The 16,084-nt window shown below is 49.7% G+C and overlaps 1 protein-coding gene across 3 annotated transcripts in view; it reads left to right on the top strand.

The window, feature by feature from the left end:
* Nucleotides 1-4,309: 4,309 nt before the first annotated feature.
* The window catches only part of ARHGAP40 (Rho GTPase activating protein 40), a 28,388-nt gene continuing 16,613 nt past the window's right edge, over nucleotides 4,310-16,084 (top strand). Inside the window, exons 1-2 of one of the 3 annotated variants that reach the window (XM_068150124.1) lie at nucleotides 4,310-4,538; nucleotides 13,249-13,451. In XM_068150124.1, coding sequence (XP_068006225.1) covers nucleotides 4,420-4,538; nucleotides 13,249-13,451 — 322 coding nt within the window. In that variant the 5' untranslated portion in view covers nucleotides 4,310-4,419. Of the gene's footprint in view, nucleotides 4,539-9,708; nucleotides 9,790-10,619; nucleotides 10,677-13,248; nucleotides 13,452-16,084 lie in introns of those variants that run through there. The other 2 variants (XM_068150126.1, XM_068150125.1) reach the window with 2 other exon arrangements.

Below are 16,084 nucleotides of genomic sequence, written 5' to 3'. Positions count from 1 at the left end.
TGGGCAGGTTGGGCTTTACAGTAGGGAGGGTCTGACTGTTCATAGCCATGGGGAGAGCGAGGAGGGTCGAGGGGGTGACACTGGGCAGCTGGGGAAGGTGATGCTTTACCTCTCCATCTGCACTGGATTGATGCCCCACCCACTGTGGGTCTGCCTGTATCCAAGCAGGATGACAAATTTGATCTCATCTGGTGAAGCTGAGTCACAAGCAGGAGCACTTTGCAGGGGCTGAGTGTTGCTGGGCTGTTTCTTGACAGCCCTTTTGCTGAGAGGTGCTTGTTGGATGTCCCAGCTCAGGGCAGAGAGGAGCCAGCCGGTGGTGTAGGATCTGGCAGCTGGGAGCCAGTGCCTGTTACCAGATGATTTCAGTCTAGTGCTTTGCCCCAGGCCACAGGCTGGGTGCTGCTGCCCTGGCAGACTGGGAACAAGCTGGGGCTTGGGTAATCCTCAGCGCCTTGGTGACTCCAGAAACTCAAATAATCTCTTCATCTTGATGGGTCCACATGATGGATAGGAAACACTACTTGGAAGATTTTCTTGATATGTGATTGGGGGGGATAAATTCTTTTCAGGCTTTCCTAATGTTATGTACTCTGCAAAAATAAACCTGCTGCAGGAAAAAAAGAAACAAGCCACAACAACAAAAAAGACTCGGGCAGCAGGGATTTCAGCTACCTTCAAGTTCTTCCACTTGGCATTGCAGTGTCTTTCTCTTGCATTTGATTTTGAAGGTAACATTCATTTGAGAATGCCTGGAAAATGTGACACTGCTACTAGGTCATAGAATGGTAGGGGTTGGAAGGGAACTCTGGAGATCGAGTGCAGATCTTGGCTGGTGGACAAGCCAACCTGAAGGCACTGGGCTCTGTCAGGTGGTGTTCACAGGATGTCAGGGGTTGGAAGGGATCCCAAAGAGATCATTGAGTCCAACCCCCCTGCCAGAGCAGGACCATACAATCCAGCTCAGGTCATGGAGGAACACATCCAGACAGGCCTTGAAAGTCTCTAGAGAAAGAGACACCACAACCTCTCTGGGCAGCCTGTTCCAGTGGTTTGTGACCCTTACAGTAAAGAAGTTCACCCTTGTGTTGAGGTGGAACCTCCTGTGCTGCAGCTTACATCCATTGCTCCTTGTCCTGTCACAGGGAGCAAGTGAGCAGAGCCTGGCCCCTCCCTCCTGACCCCCAGCTCTCAGATATATATAAACAGTTATTAAATCCCCTTCAAGTCTTCTCTTTTCCAGACTAAAAAGCCTCAGGTCCCTCAGCCTATCCTCATAGGGCAGTGCTCCAGACCCCTAATCATCCTCACAGTCCTCTCTAGCAGATCCCTGTCCTTGAACTGGGGAGCCCAAAACTGAATGCAGTACTCAGAGGCAGCCCTCCCAGCCGGGCAGGGTCCCTGTGGTCTGACAAGCCTCCTGTAATCTCTAGGTCTCCAGCCTGCATGTACTTTGCCCAGCTGAAATTCCTGATTGTCTAAAAGCACTGTGGATATTTTTCCTCCTCCTTCTTGGTCTTGGAAAAAAAAATCAACTTCACTGAGCAAGCCAAGTCGTGTCAGTTTGGCAGGATGTGTAGATACCTTCAGAAGGAACTCGTGCACTCAAGCTGTGATGATAATAGTGCTGGGTCTGGACCAGTGATTCATTTGAATTAATTGGCTGCTGAGAGCATTGCTGTGTCTCTTTGTCTCCATATTTGAGTAAGATTCAGCTCCTGTGATCCAGATGATCTCGTCCTAGTGAGCTTGGTTTCTCTCTAACGACGCCAGAAAGGCTGTCCTGGAGCATGAAACATGCTGGAGAGCTCAAAAGCAGAGTTGGAATATTTATCCTGATTCACTCTCTCTGAAAATGCAGACTCAGCTGGCCTCCTGGCCACCTTCCTCCACCTCTTGCAAGACAGGCCATAAACTTGGTGGTTGCTCCATGAGCAGCCAAAGTCCAGACAGGAGTGCCTGTGGTAGATGGAGGTGCAGCTGCTATTATCCACAGGGATCTTAAACTTTCAGTAATGCTTGTGTGTGCTTTATGGGAGTAATCAAAGCTGAACCTGCTATTAAAGAATTCTGGTTTTGTTCTGGATGCTTTAAATTCTCCTGAGTTGTGCAACAAGCCTGCTGGAATCCTCACTGCTGTGTGAGAAACCTGTGACAATGAAGCTCGCTCGCAGGAGTGACTGGCAGCCCATCTGTCATAGGCTGGACTTGGTGATCTCAAGAGGTCTTTTCCAGCCTCAGTAATTCTGGGACTGTGTGAAAACCTGCCTGTCAGAAAGCAGTGGCTGAAGCTGTTAACAGATGTGATGAGAAGGAGCTCTCTGGATCACCTGAGTTTTGAAGCTGATCCCTTATGATTCTCATTCAGTGAGCTAAATAACAAATGTACCACACGAGAGCTGTGGGTTCACTGGGAACAGGAGTGAGCCAGGGCAGTCAGCTCTCATTCCAGCTGTGCAGAGGAGCTTTCCCACAGGCACATTCAGTTGCCTGCAGAAAGACCCAGCTGCAACAGGGTGGTTCCTCCTCACTGGAGGAATAGAATAGAATAGACCAGATCAGGTTGGAAGAGACCTTTGAGATCGAGTCCAACCTATCATCCAACACTAAACCATGGCACCGAGCACCCCATCCAGTCTCTTCCTAAACACCTCCAGGGATGGTGACTCCACCACCTCCCTGGGCAGCACATTCCCATGGCCAATCTCTCTTTCTGTGAAGAACTTCTTCCTAACATCCAGCCTAAACCTCCCCTGGTGCAGCCTGAGACTGTGTCCTCTTGTTCTGGTGCTGCTTGCCTGGGAGAAGAGACCAACCCCCTCCTGGCTACAACCTCCCTTCAGGTAGTTGTAGAGAGCAAGAAGGTCTGCCCTGAGCCTCCTCTTCTCCAGGCTAAGCAACCCCAGCTCCCTCAGCCTCTCCTCACAGGGCTGTGCTCCAAACCCCTGCCCAGCTTTGTTGCCCTTCTCTGGACACTTTCCAGCAAGTCAACATCTTTCCTAAACTGAGGGGCCCAGAACTGGACACAGGACTCAAGGTCTGTCTTCTTGGTTTGCTTCACAGCATCTACAGTTTTGGGGAGAGGAACACAGGGTGTTTTGGTTTTTTCTTTCAGGAATTGAGGGTAGGGGAAAAACACATGGGGGAAGGGAAGGAGAAATTCCCATGGATATTTTTGCATGCTCAGCATGGGGGGGTGGGGGGTTGTAGGTGTCCCAGACCAACCATCCTTCCACCACCTGCCCCAGAGGCTGAATTTTGAGCGGTTGGGCAACGTTCCTTCCACAGCACATTGCTGTCTGTTCACAAGGTGGGGTGAAAGCAGCTGGGCTGAAGTTGTGGCTGGAAAAATAGGGTGAGGAACAAAACTGAGGTGCCCCCTTTGCATGCTTTTGTGAGGGGCTGTCTCCAAAATAACTGTTGCTGCACTCTTAAGCTGTAGGAGGCAAAGCAGAACCATAGGGCCTGTCTTACTGGGGCTATTGGAAATGAAGAGCAGGGTTATTCCCTGTGCTGGAGAAGCTTTGTGTGGCTTTAGGGAAACTTTAAATGAATTACTTGTTTGTCCCCTTAACTTCAGGATTCTGAGCAGTGAATATTAGAGGAAAGGGAAATTACAGAAGCGCTGTGAAAGGAGGTTTGGTGGAGAGAATGACAAGGGAAGAGCCAAACCTGACAGGATGGCTCCAGGGAATGCGAGTCCCTTAACCTTTTGCTCGCTGGTGCGTTGCTTTTTGGTGAGGCTTTAAAGAAGGGCTTGAATCTTGCAAAATGTTCTGTGGGTGTTACAGGTTTATGCTGCTCTTTCAACACCAGCGTCTGAGATCCAGCTGGGATTTACTCACTGCTCAGCTATGTCAAGAAACGCTGAATTTGCTCGTTTAATCAGTGCTCGGGTGTTTTGTTGCCCCTCCTCAGTCCCCAGGCAGATATTTTGTGCTTTTTCTCGCTCTTCCCTTACTTCAGGGAAGCACGATTCCGAGGAGCAGCCGCGCTCTTTGACTCCTCCTTCCCCGGCGCTGCTTTTGGGGAGTGACTCTTTCGCAGGGCTGAGGCTTGGGTTAATGTTCAGCAAGCTCCAGCTGCAGCCCAGGCTGGAAAAGAGCTCCCCGGTGTTTTCTGCTTACTCGAGCGCCGGCTGTGGGCTGCGTCCAGCAGTCCATGTGCCAGGCGTGGGTGGCTCAGCCTCGGGCACCGCTGCCTCGCAGGCGCAGGTGGATCGCCAGTCCCTTCTGCTCGGTCTGCCCGGGCGGGTGGATGTGAGGAGGGAGGAGAGGATGCTGAGGGCCACCTGACTGGCACTGCGTGGGTGACGAGGAGCGGCTCTTCCGTACCAGCTGCGAGGCTCGGCAGACGCTCCTCGACCCCGCAGCGGCGGGCACGGATGGACTGAGCCCCGCGCTGCTTTCCCCTCTCGCCATGGACAAGCACGGCACGTGTAGCTCCGCGGTGGCCAGGAGCAGGATCATCCCCAGGCCCCGGGTGGTGCTGGCAGGTGCCCGCTCCGCCAGCTGTGCCCAGCTCGGCAGCCTCGGCAGGTAGGGAGCGTGGCTGTGGGGCACCGGGGCGAGCGCTGCTCCTCTTCCTCCTGAAGGCAGGGCATGGGGGCAAGGCAGTACCTGGGGCAGGAAAGCTGGAAACAGCCCGCACACCTCTAGAGATGTGCTTTATAATCTGCTCTTTAAAACTGCTCTGAATGCCTTGAGCCCGAAATTAAACCTCCCTTGTCCCCCCCTTTTTATGTTCCTGGAAGTGGGACCTGGGGGAGTGTTAGTCTGTGGCTGTGGGGTTAAACTTCAGGCTCTGTGTTTCCTTATGATGCCAGTGGTAGCACTGCCCTGGCAGGCTGTGGGGTTTGAGGGCTTGGTCAGTGACTGTTTTAGAACCACATGAAGGTAGGAACTGCAGATTTTTACCTACTGTGCCTACTAAAGGATACCACTGGAAGTGGAACTGCTTTGCTTGGTCAGTGCTGTACTGTGCTTGTGCTTAAATGACATTAAACGACTTAAGGCTGCTTCTAACTTGTATCTGCATCAGCTTTGAAGGTTTTGGAGTGTCTCCCAGCTGCAGGAAGGTGTTGGTTTTGTGTGGATCTACTCCCAATGATTTCATTCCTAACCACAGCTCTAACATGCTCTCATGTTTCTGACTTGTTTTTCCTGGTCTCTTTTTTCCTTTGACCTTGTATGTGGAAGGGAGAAATGAAATCTTGTAAGGGATGCCAGGCAAAGGTTTTAAGATTTAAAAATATAAATGATAGTAGTAATAATCTTAGGGGGAGGGACCCAGGAGTAATACAGTGAATGGCTTTGAGGTGAGCTGTGTGTGAGAAGGCTAGGCTAGCACCTTGAGTGATAAAAATCAAAACATTCAGTGACAACTGCTGGGGTTTGCCAGACGAGTTAGTTGAGTTCCAGTGTCTGTACTGGTGCCAAGACTGTGGTCAGGCCTGAAGAGGTACACTACAGCAGGAACACCAAACTTCCTCACTGACTTTGACCAGCAGATTTAGCTCCTAGCAAGTGGAAATTCTCAGCTGTTCCTTCATGTCTCACTAGTGGGTGAAACATGTCCCTGTGTGTTGGTGTAACCAACCCTCCCTGCTGGGATTGACATAAAACATGCCTACAGAGTGCCCCCATGTTATACCAGCTGTCCTGCTCTTCTAATTAATTGACTTGACTGACTGTTTATTTTTGCAGCAGTAACTGTGGCATGCTCATTGAGTTCCCATTAAGACACCTACTGCTTTACTTGGCAGTGCTGTGCCTCTGAAGCTCTGCTGAGAAAAAGCCATTGCCTCTCCACCTCCCCATCCCATGCATTCTTCTGCTTGGCACTGCAGAGCTTGTGGAACTTGAGGCTGGGGTTGGTGGCCCTGGGCTTGCAGGTGGCACTCCAGGTACCAATTGTAGAGTTGGTTGTAAATCTCAGCCAAGGGCAAGCTTCTCTTGGCAATGTAATAGCCAAGCACTTCGTCTTATGTGTAATAACCTGTCCCTGGGAAATCCAAGCAAGGAGCTTATGACTGTCCTTCCTGTCTTCGTGCATCCCTAAACCTCTCATGCATGAAGCATAGCTGGGTTCCAGCACATCTCTCAACCCTTCCTTGCTCTGTGCTGGTCAGCAGGTTTACTCTTGTGACCTCTTCAAAGTCTCTTGTCTCTTCCCATATGTATCTGAGCAACAAGTTGTAATGACTCATTGTCTGCTGTGCTGTAGGTACAGCTGGTGGCATGGGCTGCAAGAAGAAATGAGTTCTATCATCCTGATTTCCTCTGAGTTTGGTGCTAAAGAAGTTGTAGGGGAAATCTTTACTGGGGGTGAACCTGTTGATGTAAAATGCCTTTGTGTTAATGAAGGATCACACAAAACAGAAGTTCACAGCTTATCTATGGAGGATTCAAGCACAGCAGCAAGTCTTTGCTCTGTGAGCCATGAGGTCCCTCACTCACTTTGTCCCCAAGCTGGGCAGTTGAGGTGTACAGAGACTGAGCATCTCTCCTGACATCACAGTGGTGCTGGAAGCGAGCTCAGGCCGTCTGGGTTGGTGTAACGGTAGTGTGTTTGCAGGATGCAGTTAGTAACTGGGAGCTATTGACTCATTGTGGCCTTGGCAAAATCCCTGGCAGTGTGTGCCACAGGGCTGGGACAGCCACGTCACTGAAGGGCAGCGAGCCTGTGCCAGCTGCTTCCGTGGGAATCCCGTGCTCAGGCTGAGCCTGGTGGCAGCTGGCAGGAGCCCAGGGCAGCTGCTGTGCTGGGGAGGGGTAACGGGTGAGAACTGGTATGTGGCAGCTCCTGTTCCGAGCCAGTGCCACCGGTCCGTGGGGTTGGCAGCCCCACGCCGTGGCAGGCCCGTGGAGTTTGGCATCCTGGTGTCATGGCTGCAGGTGGAATCACAGAAAGGTGATGAACTTGAGTGGCAGGCTGGACCTCTGTGGCTGCTGGGTGGACAGAGCTGGGGTGTTTAGATCAACGTGCACTCGGTGCAGTGTGTGAGGCTGGGAATAGGGATAGGAATGCCACTGTGAGTTAATGACTCTCATCTAATCAGCTGGTAGATCAGGCTTATCAATTCAGAGTTGCATCAAAGATCACAGTACTCCTAAAGCTTTGTTTTGGCTGGGTACCCTTTCCCACAGTTGGATTTCCATGTCCCTGGCAGGCCCTTTCCTGTTTGGGCTGATAATGCAGGGAAAGTGAACAACGGGCTGCTCTGCAGTGACCTTACAGTCAAACAAAGCCCACACAGAGAGCAGGGCTTATGTCTTCTGTGGCCAAAACTGACCCTGGTGTGAGGGGACAGGCACCCAACTAATAGACTAAGCCAAACATGGCTTTGAATGTGTTTAATTTGACTGTATCTGCATGGGCTTATCAATCTGTGCTCAGTTTCGGTCTGAGATGCCTCCAGGCAGCTCTGTAATTACAGGCAAATTTCTCAACTCCTTATTCTGCTCATTTAGACCCTCATTAGACAGAGTGGAGGCAAATCTGCTGGTGAAGACCTGAGATACAGATCATAGAATCACAAACTGGTTTGGGTTGGAAGGGACTTTTAATGGTCATCTAGTCCAGCCCTTCTGCCATGGGGGGACATCTTCAACAAGATCAAGTTCCTCAGACCCCTGTCCAGCCTGACCTGGAATGTTCCCAGGGATGGGGCATCTACCACCTCTCTGGACAATGTGGGTCAGTGCTTCATGACCCTGAGTGTAAATAAATGTCTTCCTTCTCTCTAGTCTGAATCTTGGTCTTTTAGTTTCAAAGCATCACCCCTTGTACTGTCACAACAGGTCCTGCTCAAAAGTCTGTCCCTGTCTTTCTCACAGTCCCCTTTGAGTTCTGAGAGGTCACAGTGGAGCTGCTATGCCCTTAAATGCTTATTGTCAGGTTAGCTGTAACCTATTTAAAACTCCCAGTGCTGTGGTGGAGGCAGTCTCTGGAGTTTGAGTCTCCAGAAGGTGCTGGAGGTGCTAAGCTGAAGCAGTGTGTCTGGGTTCATGTCTTTCACTCCACAGAGCACTGGGCAAAGGGTCACTGTTTTGTCTCTCTGGTGTCACTGGGGATGCCAGGGCAGGAGCTGGGCAGTGCCATGTTGTTGTTGGGAGGGAGAAAGCTGGAGCTGGGAGGAATTGTTCCACACACACAGAGCTATCTGGCACATCCTCTTTATCACCTGCAGAACAGGCTTCTCCAAAACAACCTTAAATGACACTGCTCCATGAGCTGCTTGCATAAGGGAAGGTCTTGATGAACTGATTGCTGTGTTACTGAAAACAAGCTCTAATCTCATTAGCAAATTGTAGCAGTGATATCTTAGCTATTCTTGCTGTTGATGTACAGACAGACCTTCAAGTGCACCATCCCATGGGTGCTGAGTCCTTGATAAAATGCCTTAATGCAAACTTGAATGTTGTTTGGCACCAGTGCTACATGAACCTGAGTGAGCTAGAGGCACTATGGCTTCTTGTAGGGATACTCTTGGTGAAACTATGAGGGGTATGAGCAAAGCCCCCATGGTTAGAGATAGAATAGAATAGAATTAACCAGGTTGGAAGAGACCTTTGAGATCATTGAGTCCAACCTATCACCCAACACCATCTAATCAACTAAACCATGGCACCAAGCCCTCTATCAAGTCTCTTCTTAAATACCTCCAGTGATGGTGACTCCACCACCTCCCTGGGCAGCACATTCCCATGGCCAATCTCTTTTTCTGTGAAGAACTTCTTCCTAACATCCAGCCTAAACCTCCCCTGGTGCAGCTTGAGACTGTGTCCTCTTGTTCTGATGCTGGGTGCCTGGGAGAAGAGACCAACCCCCACCTGGCTACAACCTCCCTTCAGGTAGTTGTAGAGAGCAATAAGGTCTCCCCTGAGCCTCCTCTTCTCCAGGCTAAGCAACCCCAAATATACAAAGATACTCAGCCATGTAGGTGAGCAGCAGAGGCCCTGCTTCAAACAGTGCTTCAATTCTGCCTCTTTAGCTGCCTTAGCTTAGGTAAGCCAGGGGAAGTCAGGCATGGTAAGAGTAGATTGGGTGAGGTCCTGTTCAACTCTGCCACAGTCATCTGATAATTGCTCTGTCTTGACTTTTACAGTCTGGTCCAAGGAGTTTGAGCCAACTGTGTGCTTTCCAGTTTTCTATTGCGAGCAAAGCTCAGTGTTGCTCTTTTGCTGCTTGTGGTGGGGTGGAGGAAGCACTATGGAGTCTGTGGAGTTTGCCTACATCATCTGCAGGATTGTAAGGGTACCAAAGCCAGGCTTTCAAGATCCGCAGTAGAGCTTCCTTTGGGTTTCGACCTTTGATAGGGAAGTTGTGCAGTTTTGTGTCCTCAAGGCATCCCCTGGCTAAATTTGCTGTCTCTGTGCTGGGAATGGCGTCTTGTGTAATTCTGTCTGTCTGAAAGAAATAGCTGATTCTGTGTGTTTCACCTCAGATCTTGATAAGATGATTTGACTTCTTTCACACCAGAAGGAGACTGACTTCTTTCATGCTAGTGTGTTGATACCTTTGAAAGGCTGAAGTTTAAGCTGTCAATATTTTACTGAGCAAAATATCTGTATTTTATATAGGTGCAGCTGGAGGTGTATGACTTACTGCTGCAGGAGTCTCTCCCTTGCTTTTCAAACATTCCCATCTGCTGTTTCTGGATGCCTTTATCCTTCTACATGATCCTGACCAAGAAAACCTCTCGTGCTACGAGCTGCGATGGGCTGATCCTTTCTCTTTGGGATTAACCACACAGTTCTTCATCTGGCTTTAAGCTGCTTCCTCAGGGTAGGGACTTGGAGGGGCTTTTTCCTGCAGGGACTTATTTTGGTTGTTTTTTAATCTTATGCTTTGTCCCCATTGATTGTTTCTGACCTTGAAGCATATCTGAAGGCAGTGAGATGTGCGTGAGTTGCGATGCTGACGTAGTTTTGTTCTCTGGCTTTGTGTCTTTATCTGCAAACTGAGGCCAGTTGATAGGATAACTTCTGAGTACTTTTTTGCTTCGAAAGACTTTGTGTTCCATGCTGTAGGTCTGAATTGCTGTGGTGCTGTGACTTCATGTGCTGCCCCTTGCTGGCTTTTGAGGTTAACTCGGACTAAGGTTAATAACCATCTGTTTGTTTCCTGGTTGCCTTTGTGCTTGCTCCAAATCTTTGGATGTGCCTTTAAAAACTAGGTGTAGGACTCCTGATCTTGCTGCCTTTTTCTCATCTTAGTTTTTTCTGGAAGCAGCAATAAAGGGATTCCATTTCCTTGCCTTACATCTGTCATGACCTGTTCTGTGAAATGCTTGAGAGTGAACCTCTTTATTTATTCATCTGCTAGAGAGGTATTTCAGTGAGGGAAGGACATTGAGCAAGCAGCAGAGCAGCCTGGGCAGCTACGGGTCCTTTGAGAAGTTCTCTGATGGGAATGATTCAAGCCTGGAATGAACAAATGCATAGCAACAGTGTTTGTTTTATTTTGATATTCAAGAGGGCTAGGAGTTGCAGGAGTGTTTGCTCTCTGTCATGTGTTGACAGTATCTAGGAACACATCAAAAACTACCCTGAGACTGCATAGTCTAGCCCAGGACTGGTGAGCCACAAGCACTTGGAGTCAGTGCTCTGCAGGCATGCAGGTCTTGCTGCAGGCTACCAGAGCTCTACACAAGAGGATTTATAGATGCAATGGTAAGAAAACCATCTCTAAAAGGTCTAATATCTCCTAACTCTGCTTCTGAAGTCGTGATTAGACTGAAGGTGTTAGAGGAGTCAGCTGAATCTATCTCGAGCTCCATCCAAACTAGTTCTGTGCTTAGATAAGAGGAGAGGATTCCACACTTCTCATAGAGTCATTCCTTTGTGGCTGCCCTTCACCTGGTCTTTCTGGTCAGTTTGCTTTTTGTTTGGTTAATCTTTAAAACTTGAGCTTTTTGTGATGTGGAGGGTGCAACTGAGTGAACTTGATTATTCCACCTACTCTTTGCCCAAGTGCAGCTGAGCGATTAACATTTTAAGCCAACAATCTCCACTTTCCATCTGAGCTGTTGCCGTGTTTCCACGTCACCAGTTGCCCTCCCTTGGCTTGGCAATGCAATGAGGAAGAACAGTCCTTAAGCTCTGATGAATCTAAAATTAACCTTCCACCCTGGTGCTTGGATTTGTTGTAAAGCACTTTGCAGTGTGCTCAAGGAAAAAGAGTGTTTACACCCGAGAGCAGAATGGTTTCCAACTTGCAAGGCCTGGCTTTGCTTTGGAGTTGTTCTGTGAGGCAAGAGCAGCAGCTCTGGCTTGGGACACATAGAGTTGGGCTTTGGAGCCTGCTACTGCAGTGTGCCATTAGCATCCAGCACCTTGATGAAGCAGAAATTAGTGCATCAGGTTCTTGAGGCGAAATGTTAGGATGGCCTTTGGGCTGTTTGCTGCAGTAGCAGTTCAAATCTGGCATCTGGTGTGGCTGGTGGTGGAGCTTTCTGATGCAAGCACTGCTAGATCATGGAGGCAAAATAACTGGTGCTCAGAGTCCAGTGGTTTACTGTTGTCTGGCAAAACAATATCCTTGCACCAGTACTTGATATGGACTTAAGGTGCTGGTAGATCAGAAGTAGCTGCTGGCAAAGCTGTAGCCTGAAACCTGGACTGTAAGGATGCTGTGATGCTTCTCAGGTGTGCACCAGGACTAGTCCCTAATGCTTTAGATCAGTATTATTCCACTTGGTCATAGTATGTCCTGGACTCAAACCTGCACTCAGGGTAGGATATGGGGTCAGTGGCTGCTGTGATGCTTCTCAGATGTGCACCAGGACTAGTCCCTAATGCTTTAGATCAGTATTACTCCACTTGGTCATAGCATCTCCTGGACTCAAACCTGCACTCAGGGTAGGATATGGGGTCAGTGGCTTTAAACTGAAAGTAGGGAGATCCAGATTAGAAGGAGTGAGCATAGCATACATGCACATGGGTGAATGGAAGTGGAGAACATCCTGCAGCATAGGCATCTTGGTTGATAGATCTTCAAATTCAGGCTTCTGTGACTTGAAATGCTGCTTATAATGGAAGTAAGTTAATGCCAGAGCTGCTAATAATGGCTCTCTGGAATGAAAAGGAGTAAGACTTTCCAGCTCTTTTGCCACCTGTTCACTTTTCTAAGTCCTTCCAGAGTTAGGAGGCTAAATGGCTTAATGGTGGCTGGTTTGTTGCCATGGCTTTCAAGGCACAAGACCTTGATCAGCCTTTTCTTTTCCTTCTGGAAGTCTAGAAATCCCTTCTGACATGTGTGTGGTGGTGGTGTCCACAGGTGTTTTTCCAGCCATCCAGAGTCAGCATGCTGTGTGATCTCTTTTGCTTTTGTATTCATGAGTTGAACCATTGAGGGGTTCTCACAAGTAGGTTCCACTCATCCCAGTTTCTTTAGGTCTTGGGGAAAAAAAGGTGATGTACAGCAGGGCTTAAATGGCTTGAAAGCCTTTGAAGAAAATGGAAATTAATTTCAGGAGAGGAGTTATTTTATGATCTGCTGAGAACCTCTCAGCTTTGTGCATAGGGGTTGAAAGCTGAGCAAGGCCAGCCTGGGACCTTGGCCACCCATGAATTAATCAGGAGGGTGGTTAGAAAATGCTGCATGTTTGGGTTTCCCAGGACACTTGTGCTGTTTCACAGCTGAAAAAATCTGGTCTGGGCAGGAAAAAAAAAGGTCTCAGACATCAGAGTTGTTTATTGCTGGAGCTGAAGCGCAGGAGGTGGAGCTGTGCTGGTTTTTGCGTGTGGAGGACAAATCTACTGGGTTCAGTCTGAGGTGGCTGGGTGTTGGGGGGGCTTGCTGTGTATGCCAGTTTGTCAGAGCATGTGTGCACAAGGCCTGAAGCATCTTGGTTGTCTGTGAATGTGGAGGGTATCTGTGCATGTTTGCAGGGGAGTCTTGGCAGCTGGTGTGGCAGCGGTAGGTGGTGGTGTGGCAGCGGTAGGTGGTGGTGTGGCAGTCACAGAAAGGACAGCCCTGGAAAAGCCATGTTGCTACTATGTCCTTTTGCATGTTTAGACAGCAGTTTGTCCCCTTCTCCAGGGAACTAGGTCTCAACCTTCTCAGCTATTGCAAAGCAGTAAGCAGAGGAAGTCCAGCACTTACCTCTGTTTGGCTCTTGCTGCAGTCATTAATCACGGCAGCCCCGTGTGTCGTGCATGCCACATCTGAGTACGTGGAGCTTAATCTCTGCCACATCTGAGTGTGTGTAGCTTAATCTCTCCTTATCTCTTCCTCCCTCAGTACCAGAAACTGCCCTTGCAAAATGAGCCAACTTCCTCCGAAGAGCCCTTTGGCATCCCCGGTGTTGGAGGGCAGGAATTCCAGGATAGACTCTATGGACAACATGTCAATGGACAGTTTCTGGCTGGAAGTAGAGAACATTAAACAGAGCACTGAAGCTGAGCAAGAGGAATGCAGCCTTGCAGATGTCAAAACACAAGAGGGTAGGTTGCCAAAAGTATTGGGAGTGAGGGGAGGAAGGTGAGCATCTGAGAGACAAAGCTTGCTGATGCACCTGACTGGTTTAGAGGTACTGGTTTTTCCCTTGAGTGGTGGGTAATGTGCTGCAGAAGAAGAGGAGCCCTGCCTTGCCCTGGCTTCGGCCTCTGGAACAAACTGGGGCTCTAAAGGTCAGTCAGGAGTAAGTTCAAGGCTCCAGATGGTTTTGAAGAGCCCCTGCTAAGTGTGGGGCCCTTGTTCCCCATGCAGGTGGCTGAATGGTAAACATGCTGTGGGAGCTGGTGGGGTTTTGGAAGGCTTGTTTGTCTTTGTGGTCCTGAGACTTCATCACAGGGGCTTTTATGAGAGCTGCTTTTGTGGCAGGCAGGCTGTTCTCCCTCTGATTCACTAGTTAAGAAACTTTAATAAACACCCAGAGCAACTTCAGACCATCCCCACACTTTTTTCCCCCTTGTAGACCTCCTTAGGGTTTTTATTGTTTTGGTTTGGGCTTTTTCTGTCTTTTGAAGACTGCTTCATGTGTCTGGAGTGTTTCTAATGGGCTTTCTATAGTGCTGATGCTATCCAGTGTCTTGGAATAACTGGAAGCTGGCTGATTGCTCTTTAAGAGGGGAGCAGCAACATCTTGGGCTGTTGGAGGGATGATAAATGGTGTTAAGTGTTCAAAGGTCCTTCAGATCAGGACCATGCTTTTCCCAGGTCTCTGCTGAAAACTGTGGTTTCAGGTGGCTGTGCAGCCTATTGAATGGTTGGGTTTGCCTCCTGAACAGCCTCCAGCTCTTGTGCTGGCCTGATACTCATGAGACAATGTTTGGAGTGAAAATCCCAGGGTGCTGCCATGCTTGGGAAGGGGAAATTGCTGTCCTGGGTGTGCAGAGGAGGCTCTGGAGAGTGGGGCGGAAAGAGCAGGAGTAGGGAAGTGATTATGTCCCCTAAACTCAGCACTAACAAGGCTGCACCTTGCATATTAGGCTCAGTTTTGGGCCCCTCACTATGAGAAAGACATTGAGGTGCTGGAGCTGGTCCAGAGAAGGGCAGTGAAACTGGTGAAGGCCTTGGAGAACAGGTTTGGGGAGGAGTGGCTGAAGGAACTGGGATTAAACAGTCCAGAGGAGGCTGAGCAGACCTCATTGCTCTCTACAGCTCCCTGAAAGGAGGTTACAGTGTGGTGGGGCTTCATCTCTGCTCCCCAGTATCAGGTGATAGGATGAGAGGAAATGGCCTGAAATTGTGCCAGGGAAGGTTTAGGTTGGATATTAGGAAAAAATTCCTTTCCTGCAAGAGTGGTCAGGGATTGGAACAGGCTGCCCAAAGAGGTGGTGGAGTCACCATCCCTGGAGGTGTTCAAGGAACTTGTGGACATGCTATTTTGGGGCATGGTTTAGTAGCAGTGATGGTATTAGGTGGACAATTGGAGTCGGTGATCTTAGAGGTCATTCCCAACTGAAACAGTTCTATGATTCTGTCACCACCCATGCCTGCTGTAGTAGGCAAGACATGGTAAACATCGAGGTCTGCTGTTAGTGTCCCTACATAAAGGATGTTAAGTGTGTTTTATAGGACTGGAAGAGAGGCAAAAGTGACTCAGAAGCTGAGAGAGGCAGGGAGCAGTCTCTGGAAAGGAGACCCACGAGATGAAAGGCTGTCTGGGGTATCCAAAAGGCTGATATGCCAGAGGTGATTTGATTGCTGTGTGTAAGCAGGGCCACAAGGAAAAGTGTCTTTTAATGCTGAGCATTAATCTAGCAGGCAGGAGCTGACTGCTTAATTGGTCATTGAAACCAGCCAGACTGGAAACGATGCTCCCAGTAGGGAAGCCTTCCCGGCAGGCTGGGGAAGGAGGTGCGACACGCTCGGCCTCCGGCTGCAAAGGAACTCAGGCAAATGAGCGTCCTGCTGGAAGGGTTAGTGGCCAGGGGGAACTTCCAGGGTGCAGGATTTGACTGGTGCCTCTGACTGGAGTGTCTCTGTGGTTGATGGTTGGAGGGCTGTGAGGTAGCAGCGCAGCGGAGAGGCTGCAGGGCTCCTCACAGCCCAGGGCACCATCACTTCGTGCACAGAGCTGGAGAGGCTGCACCTGGGCAGCGGTGGCTGACAGCTCTGTCTGGGGACAGCGTGGCTCAGGCTGCCAGATGGCTGCTGGTAGTCGTGGGGCAGGGTCAGCTTGGAAGCTGCCCTGTAGATAAAGCGACTCAAGCCTGCTGACCTAGCTGGAGATTGCTGCTCTGCTGTGTAGGAGGTGGTGTGATGGGAAGCTGGTTGTGACCTGCAGTCAGTGGGAGGCCAGTGTGTAACAGGTTGCCCAGCGATGTGGTTGAGGCCCTGTCACTGGAGACATTAGAGAGCAGACTTGTGTGGCCCTGGGCAGCCTGATCTAGTTGGAAGTGTCCCTGCTGACTGCAGTGGGTTTGGACAAGATGACCTTTGGGGGTCCCTGCCAACCCAGTGCAATCTGTGAAGTGGGTCAGCTAAAAGGTGGTGATGATTCTCGTGGCCTCAGTAGCAGTTGAAGGGAGCAGAAAGCAGCTTTTGCCTGGGGTAGGAGCAGCACTGTCCTGTCTGTGGTGTCTGCTGTGCATCCAGCTCTCCCTAGGGTCAGGCAGAGCAGCAGACTGAT

This window comes from Melanerpes formicivorus, unplaced genomic scaffold (assembly GCF_026170545.1).
Source record: "Melanerpes formicivorus ecotype bairdi unplaced genomic scaffold, bMelFor1.0.p_v2 SCAF_19, whole genome shotgun sequence".
In the NCBI taxonomy this organism is placed as follows: domain Eukaryota; kingdom Metazoa; phylum Chordata; class Aves; order Piciformes; family Picidae; genus Melanerpes; species Melanerpes formicivorus.
Note: the sequence above shows the minus strand (reverse complement) of the source record. Positions and strands in the feature narration are given on the sequence as shown.